General features: G+C 38.2%; 1 protein-coding gene across 2 annotated transcripts in view; it reads right to left on the bottom strand.

The window, feature by feature from the left end:
- Positions 1-931: 931 nt before the first annotated feature.
- The window catches only part of clybl (citrate lyase beta like), a 56462-nt gene continuing 47943 nt past the window's right edge, over positions 932-9450 (bottom strand). The window contains exons 7-8 of one of the 2 annotated variants that reach the window (XM_056754436.1): positions 5167-5291; positions 932-3740 (exon numbers count right to left, since the gene is read on the bottom strand). In XM_056754436.1, the coding sequence (XP_056610414.1) occupies positions 3645-3740; positions 5167-5291 (221 nt within the window). In that variant the 3' untranslated portion in view covers positions 932-3644. Of the gene's footprint in view, positions 3741-5166; positions 5292-5783; positions 9088-9450 lie in introns of those variants that run through there. The other variant, XM_056754437.1, reaches the window with a different exon arrangement.

Genomic DNA, 9450 nt, shown 5'->3' with positions numbered 1-9450 from the left:
TAATGAGTCAGCCGCCATAATATACATAAAACCACGATGCTCTGATTATCCTGGAGGCTACGCGACAATTGCACAATTTTGTCACAACAGAAGGAAAAGTGGATTTAAAGGGGGGCTGCCATGGGCCTGTAATTGGGGAATCCACCCATGGGTTGCTCCTAAGACTGAACAGTGAGGTGGAAATTACATCTGCCCACAGAGCAACAAAAAATATTTAAAAATAATCATCAGGGTGCAGGAACAACTTAGACAATATTTTTTTATGATGCAGTCATTCACATCTGTCAAAAACCTTACTTAGTAACATTTGCAGTTGCTTCAAAATGTTTACATATAAATTATTATTATTATATATATTTAGATTAGCATTATTAAAAACTACAGTGGGCTTATTAAACTGAATAGGCTATAATGAATACATCATTGTGACCTTTAAATGGAGAAAACAAGAAGGCAAAAACAGAGCCTTTGAAATGATGAATAATTGTTCATGACAAGAAAATAAATATAAAGGCTACACAGGGTCAGGCCAACTAAAAATGAAAACGTTTTTTGAGACTTTTTGTCGCACTGTAACGAGTCTGATTTACGTGGCCCCTCCACTCGAAGCCATAGCAACCGCAGACAAAAGAGCGGAGGAGGTTTGCTGGGGTTTGTCCTTTGATCTGTCTCCATTTCAAATAAAGAGTCAGCTCAAAGTCTCCGCTTATTCAGAGGGAACTATCCTTCACACAAGCAGACACATCAGTATTCCACCAAAACATTCAAAATATAACAGTGTTGACAGGTTTTATTACTTGAAAATTATGGAAAATCGGGCTATTTTTGATGTGGAAATTAGTTTAATGTTATAAACACTGTTGTCGTTTGGCTGATGCGTTAATCAACAATATAAAAAGTTAAGTGTGTATTAAAATCAACTGCTGAAATATAAAGAGAGTCCTCAAAATATGTATTTAGTAAGTAATTATTAAAAATACATTAAAATATATTTGGTGACATTTGATAAAAGCACACTGCGTCTTTACAGAGAGATTACAGCGTTAAAAATGCGTCTAATTCATTACCCAAATAAGTTAGATTTTTGCTTTCTAATACAATTACCACCAAGTTATATTCCCCAGAGCAATGTAACATTATTTGTATTTTAGTGTTTTGTACGCATTTCTATTATTTTTAACACTTTCAAAAGAGCAAATAAATTGTAATATTGGCTAATAAATTAGAAGCAAATATTCTTTCTACTTCTTGTTAATGTTATTCTAGCAAATTCACATTAACCTTCAAGCAAAAAAAAGACATTTTATAGCATTATTAGAGTAGCAATTTCACTCATTACCCCAATTGACAATAAATTCAATTTCATTTCAATTAGACATTATTTGCAAAATGGTTCCCGCCTGCTCCTGTTGTAAACGATTGGTTTTTATTGCAGGGGAATCATCTTTGTCGAAATGACTTTGTCATATATTGTCTAGTAAAAGAATGAAGTCATTATTGGGAGATCCCTTGGCGAGAAATTAGGCGAGCAAAATCCTCCCTGCCACACGGGTCCCATTGAGATTAATGAAAAATATGTAAAACGTTTCCTTTTAATTTTCCTCAGAAAGCACTTTGCATACATGCATTTTCTCCGCTGGGTTGATATCAGATAATTTATGAGAGCAATCTCAGCACATAACCATCAGGACTGTGTTTCAAGCCTAATTGAGTGCTGTCAAGATTAGGTAAGGTCCTATTCGTGTTAATTGTATTGTACTCTCTTTGGGAATACTAGTAAATGTATTTAAATAATTCCGCCTTGTGAGCTGAAAAGATTATGTCAAGTTAGAGGCATAATAGAAATGTCATGACAAATGACAAAGAGTTAGAAATAGCATTTCGCTGTTCTGTGGAGTCTTTTAAACCCTGCACAGATCAGTTTCAAGATATTTAATAAAATGAATGCTGCCTTTGGGGTATGGGTCAGGATTAATTCTGTTACTTAATGTAATTTCACTTGACATTAAAAGTAAAGGGTAAAATAATAAAAGATAGCATGGTTACGAGCTGTAATGAAAAAAACTAATTTGCGTGCGAAAAAGTCAGCTTTAGTTTCATATCAATCAACAATTAGATATCTTTCACAAATTCAGATGTCGGCATCAACCAAACCTTTGTGTGATTGTGTTTATTCTCGCCGTTACTTCTTAATAATGTGGAAAGCTTTTTCAAAGAGATAAAACTGGTTTTCAATGAAAAACAGTTGTGGATGAGTCTTACAACCATTCACATGTTTCAGCATCTATGTGCATTAACCTCTTGATAGTACGGCCCCAAACTTTGATTGGAAGTCTTCAGGACTTGCTTAAAGAGAGCAAAAGGGCTTGTCCAACACGAGTCCAAAAAGTAGACTCCAAAGAAAATGAAAAATAAATGAGCTCAAAAGGCAAGGAGCATGGGGGAGAGTGTACTGGAGACAAGCGTGGGCCGAGTGCCAGGCCGTCAGCTTACTGTTGGCCCTTTGGGCTGCTCACAGCAGCGACTTCCATCTTTCTGTCTGCTGGCACAGAGCTCGACCCGAGACTCTCGCCACAGACACTATTGATCACCGCTTTATGTAGAGGCCTTCATTACCATAGTGACCAACTAAACCATCAACAATTCCCCCCACCCCCATCCCAGACAAATCCATCCCAGTCATTTCTGCCAAAGATCTCATCAGCCCGTGGGAGCCCAAGACCGGCAGCAAGAAGTGGGAACGGAGTGAACTCCAAGATGTATTTGTGACAAATGTGACATACAAAAACAACAACACGCTCGAGGGTAGAAAGGATGGTCATTCACTGGAAGTGACATCCTGGAGTTTTATTTGAAAAGAGCCATTCTTGACAAAGTGTGTGCTTGGAAGGCTGATGAAATGGGCAACGGCGGCATGTCTTTTCAGCTCCCAGGCGCATTCGTGGCGATTCACAAGCTGGATGGAGAGGTGGGACCTGCTGACCGGATAACTACGCCAAGGAAAGAAGGATAAACTGCTGATATTTACATAGAGGGAAAAGGACAAACTGCAGAGGCCTTTGTGAACGTGTTTGTGAGCGGGTGAGTGTGAGGCGTGCCACTGAGCGGGTCAACCCAGAGACAGACCGCAGATGCATTCAGGCCTTCTATTTGAGGGAGTACCCTGAAACAAAGGCCTACAATTTAGAGCGAGCTCGCAGACTTATTCTCTCTCTGCTGGTTTTGGTAAATTCATGGAGGCTTCTTGGCAAATAGGACTTTGATGTGCAGGGCCCTGGAGCAGCCTTCAGGCTGAATGGAGGATCGACTGCAGGGCAGCTCTGTTTGGTTGCCCTTTCAATGGGCACACACAACCTTTGCCATGGACAATAGTGTGCTCTAACACAAGACAGAGGCAGGGGTTGGGCACTGCACACACAAACAATAAATCAACGCATAAAATGGTAATGCAAAATTATAATAAATTTCAGCGATTTATGTCAATTAGATATAAATATTCAACACAGTAAAATTTAAAGGATCTTTGAAACCAAAGAGTTCTCTGCTGCTGGTTAATGCACAGGTACATTTGAGGGTGTTGAAGTGAAGCTCAAGGTACGACCAGCGTGGTACAGATTTTGATGTCTGAGAAACTCGGGTTCGCATCACTTTCCTTGAACAGCCGAAGCCAACGTGACAATGTTTTGAGCTTGCTTCAGAGATGGCATGTCAATCATACTGCCATGAAAGGTGAAGGCCCCCTGAAGAGAAAAGAATAGAGTACTGGATGAATAAAATAAGATAACTGAGATACTTTCTCAGAAGGATATCCTATATATACATACATAACATGCTTCCAGAAAGCTTTATTGCCATACAAATATTTGCGTTTTTTTGGAGACCCTCAGGCAACTGCATATATGTAAAGAAAATACAAATATCATAAATATGTAGGATACGTTTAAAAAGTATTCTTATCATTACAGTATGTTGCAGTGAATCAAATATTATTTATCACATAACAAAAATACACATGATATACAGATACAAAACTGTTAAAATGTTGAAAAGTACAAACATTCCAAGTATACAGAGGTCCAACGATCGATTTATTTGAGGAACAGACGCGAAAGCGATCGCCATCTGCTGTCTTTCAGTTTCCCAATTTTCAAATCTGGCACCAAGTTATTAACTATTAACATCAGCCTTAATAGTGAAATATCATTGGTTTTCGTCTATCTCGTGACAGACACCATCATTGCGTCAGCGTCTGAAATGCTATTGGCTCTCGTCGTTACCGATTAGGTCATTCTAATGTTCCGGTTTGTTTAAAGATGTGTTGATGTTTGTTCCCGGAGTTCCACGTATAAAGTTATTGTATAGCTTCATTTCAGTAGGTTTGCAATGCGACTTGTTTGTAATACCCTTATACTGTTTGGCTTATTTAATGGAATAAATACATGTGACTGTACTTTTACTCAAGTGTTGTTTTTAATGGTTGACAAGCAGTAAGGTTTCGGGTAAGGGGAGGGATTTAACCATTAATAATAAAAAAAATGCAAATATAAATGCGTCTTTATCTGCTTGCAAAAAACGCCATGGGGTTGTTTTTTATAACAATCGCTAGAGGGCGCTTAAATTTAAAACGTGAACTGTTTTCGTAATAAGCTACATGCACATATTTACTTGGAGGACAGGCTGAAATTTAGTATGTATCTTAAATCTAAGTTTGTTACTGTTGGTGTTCTGCTAAAAATATTCAGGTGCATATTCTGCAAACATGTTCTGTTACAAATCTTAAAGCAGATTGAAAAGGGCATGGAAAAACAATGGGAAGTCTCAAATAAATCGAGCAACTGGGTCCTGGAATCCCGGCTTGCAAGTGAAGAGCTGAGTGAGGAAAGTGATGCTGACGCACCCCCCAGGCCATCCTTAGCGTAAGAATTACTGGCAGATTGTACATTACTAGCACATCTCAGACACGAGCAGCCCTACCGAGCAGAAAACGCAGGACTCAATGATGCACTAAATTAGGAACTATAATATTCGACACCTCATTTGCTTTCCTTCCACGAAAGCTGAAAAGATACGGTACAGCATGGGTCGTGGAAGACGTCTTGATGTTACGTCACGCTGGAAAATAGTACAGAACTCTGTATGGAAGCTCAAGGAGTAGCGAGTGTTTACCTTTCCCAACTTCTGATGCTCCTCGAACGCTGCGATCAGTTCCATGGCCCACTTGATTCTCTCTGGGCTGGGGGCAAATTCTTCTTGAACAGCCTTGATCTGATTGGGGTGGATGACTTGCTTTCCTAAAAGGAAGAACATGCATGAAGGAAATGAATCGATTTAATCTGCATAACATCATAAACACTTGATCATTTTAATCATGTAGATACTAGATGACAAACTATTGACAACACAATATTTTAAAATGAACAAAACTTAAAGTGATAGTTCACCAAAAATATTCCTGTGGCTCTGTGGTAAGAGCATGGCGCTACCAACACCAAGGTCATGGATTCGATCCCAGGGCATTGTACATAGTCAGAAACAAATGTATTGTATAATGCAATGTAAGTCACTTTGGATAAAAGCGTCTATTATATGTACTTACCCCCATGTCATTTCAAATCTGTATGACTTTCTTTGTTCGCAGAAAACAAAATAATATATTTTGAAGACTGTTGTTAACTGGCACCCATTTACATGCATTGGATTTGTGTCAACCAACTTTCTTCAAAATATCTTCTTTTGTGCTCTGTAGAAGAAAAAATGTCATACAGGTTTGAAATGACAAGACAATGATTAAACGATGACAGACTTTTCATTTTTGGGTGTACTATCCATTTTAGGTCATTTCAGGCCATAATGTGTTCTACCAAATCTAGAGACCTTGAGAATAAATAACTGGGGACAGGGGACAACCGGGATGTTTAACATGGGTCTGGGGCTGTGACAAATGGATAACACTAAAGTACTCTATAGTATAGCAGTGTTATTGGGCCCAAGGGAGGGGGGCAGCAATAAAGATTTTGTTCTGCACCCTTTAAAGGGTCATTTAGGCAACGTCCCTGTAACCAACTACTATTGTGCGAATCACAGGTTGTGTGTGGGTTATTTAAAACCTAACAACAGAGATTTCAATAGAAACGAATCATGCTATAAACATGCAGAAATCAATACTTTAAAATCAATGTATTAAAATAAATAAACTATACATCGGAGATAAATAAAAAAAAAAAAAAATAAAACCATTAAACCACCCTATATAATGTGAAAAATTCTGTGTAAATATAATCTTGATATCTTAAATATTGATTGAATAGTCCCATGTCAAACATTGAAATCAAAGTGAGATTAATCATATAAACCAAACTTTGATGCTTGTTATCTCATGATTTTGAGACTTAAGCCAGGTTTTCACAGATTGGGTGACAAATTGCTTTAAATCACTTACCGTACCTTTAACAATATAGGACTAACTAACACACTATTACAGATAGTGATTGAATTCAGTGGAAACCTAAAATGTACATAGGATTATTGCTGTAGTCTTAGAGGGCTTTGGCTCAGTAAAAGGACGGCCATTGGTTGGTATTGGCTCTTCTTTGTCCAGGAGTGAATTGTAAGGGACACAGCAGGTACAGAGGATGCTATGAATTATGGGTGTCATCCCGATTTTCGTCTTGTGCCCCGCTGAACTCCGAAACTTTACTGCACGCTTAGTTACACTCCAATCTGAGTCAGCCTCTGTGAGACTTCACTCGCTGCTTTTATTACACGACTGTGCGAGAGTCACAGAGTACACACACGGTAACCTTAACACACACACACGCACGCAAATATAGAGGTCACGGACAGTGGCAACTGATACTTCTCATGAGATCAGTTATGTATAAATTATTGCCTCAACATCAGATTCAACTTTTCATGGGTTAGGGTAAGTCATGACCACTGACAAAAAAATGTTTCATTTAACACAAGAGTATTTTAGATCATTTAGTTTCTCCAATTTTGGAATAGATTTTACAATTGTTCAAATGTCACCTAGGGCCATTTTCAAATCTCTTCTGCACAATTTTGGAGCATCATTAAGAAGCTAAAACGGATTACGGCCAAGGCAGCAAAAACCTTACTCTCAAAAATAACATCTGTCCAGTATTACGCCAAGATAATCAGCAATCATGTTCCCAGATAAAACTTCTGGGTTATGAAACTCCATTTGAAATATAACATCAATCCAAACTCTAGCTTGTCTCTAAAGAATAAATACAGTAAGGTAGCTAGCTGCCCGCCCCAGAATTTAATACATGAGAAAACCATTAGCTCCATCTGAGTGTCTTACCTCGGCTGACCCCACTGAAACAAGCCTCTGCCATGTGTTATCCATTTCACTTCCCACATTATTCAGCACACAATGTTACATAAAGCAGCATAATGTCAGTCACATGTTAACACGCTCTTGCGATACACAGGTGTTGCTGCTACTTTTACACATTGTCATGCCAAAATACATCACGGCAATATGCTCCAGCCACGTAACTGACAGTGAATGAGGCGTCAAGGAAATGCATCTCTTTACCAATGACAGCTAAAACATGAGCTTCGATCTAAATATACCAAACCAGCTTGGTGACGGTGTTTTCTTATTGAGCCAACAGTGCCGCAGACGGACAAATCATGGAGGCTGAGGACCAGCATGTGTGTGTACCGTCCCTCCGCGGCTCTGGAGGAGACGGCCTGTTGGATCAACACCCTAAAGCTGAGGCTCAAGGTCCATGTTTGTGACGCCCATCCCAGAAAAGACTGGCAGGGGGTCGTTCCCTCACATCAACAAAATATGCCCCCTTCCCCAGACTGCCACCTGTTCAGGAGCAGTCTGTTCCGAGCCAGCTAGTGACAGAGCGTGCAAAGTGGGCGTGGTGAGGCCTTACGCCACACTGCCATTGGCCGATTGGCATTAGGGAGCATTAATGATGTGCAGTGGCAGGCCAATCATAAGGTGCCATCTGGTTTGGGTATGTCTGGTTGGCCCACTACCATTTAACAGAGTGCGCATGAAAGATGATTTTCAGAAGCGCGCTTAGAGTGACAAAATCTATGAAAGACTGGCCAAAAACGGCAATTTTTTCAAAATATTAAAATATGAGGTTATAGTAGTTCAATATTAATGAACTGAAAGAGCTATGAAATAAAAAGGAATCGAAATAATTAAACTATTATAAAATTGTATTATTTATAATTAAAAAAATACCTTTCACCTTAATCATAAACATTTTATTGTCTATTTTACCAGATATTAATACATTCTTTCATACAACTTCATACAATCATTCTTATTCATTGCACAACACAGTATCTGTGTACTCAATAATGCATCTAAAGGTACAAACAGGTCTAAACATGATTCAAGGTCAATTTACAGGTGGGGAGTTCAGGGGCAATGAAATAATGCTTAGACACAGTATGTGCAGTCATACATACACAAAGAGAAAATATATGTTGGTACTTGTAAATGTACCTCTCCTCTTTTGTAGCAGATTAGATTGTAAATAAATGGTTAAATTATTACTAATTTTAAAGGGTAAATTTTATTAAGCCCAGATTATAAAATATATAAAAATAATAATGTAATAATACAATATTTGTCCATCATGCAATGTTTGTAATAATCTTAGTCCTAAAACATCAAAATGAATGTAAAAGTGTGGTTTAAACCAAGCCTCCAATTCTTATAATTTCTAATAAAATGTGTCAGTAAAGAAGTAAAAGACGCATCAGATCAATAGAAAAACATCACGCCTAACATACTAAGGGTATTTATTGCCTTGTATTTCCAATATCCTATTTTCCTACATACAAACACACTTCACACTGAAAGTGTAACAATATAAACAGTGTTTCTGCAGGCCTCCCCATACAAAGAACTTAGACTAGCAGTGGCAAACGGGGTGACATGAGCTCAACGCATGCTATCCGAGAGCTGCTCCGATTCAGACTCGCACAAGAGAGTCATCAAACCCGACCCCACCTGCCTAATGACTGGCTGCTGTATTCAGCCCCGACTGATGGAACGCAACGTGGCACGATCAAGCCGCAGGATGGCTGCCGGGAAAATACAAACAAACGTTATTCCTTTGACACCCGATAGATTTCCTGAAACACTACAAACCCCAAAATAATAATAAAAAGTTCTCCACAAAAATATAGCACAGTTAAATACTATAGTTACAAAAAAATTTCAAGTTGTTTTGCTAATAATGCAACAATTAATAAATGCTCCTAATTATTTTCTGCATTAAAAAGTAAAATGTTTAAGTGCTTGCTCAATTGCATTTATTAAATAATAATTTTAAATAGAAAACTTGCATATTTAAATAAATTAGTGATAGAATTATGACATAAAAAAGGAAGAGTGATATTCAGCAGAGGAGGGTTCTATTCGGCAGGCAGGACAGTTCTAGTGTA

The sequence above is a fragment of the Triplophysa dalaica genome, chromosome 8 (genome assembly GCF_015846415.1).
Source record: "Triplophysa dalaica isolate WHDGS20190420 chromosome 8, ASM1584641v1, whole genome shotgun sequence".
NCBI lineage: Eukaryota > Metazoa > Chordata > Actinopteri > Cypriniformes > Nemacheilidae > Triplophysa > Triplophysa dalaica.
The sequence above is the reverse complement of the archived record's forward strand: the minus strand, read 5'-3'. Positions and strand labels throughout refer to the sequence as shown.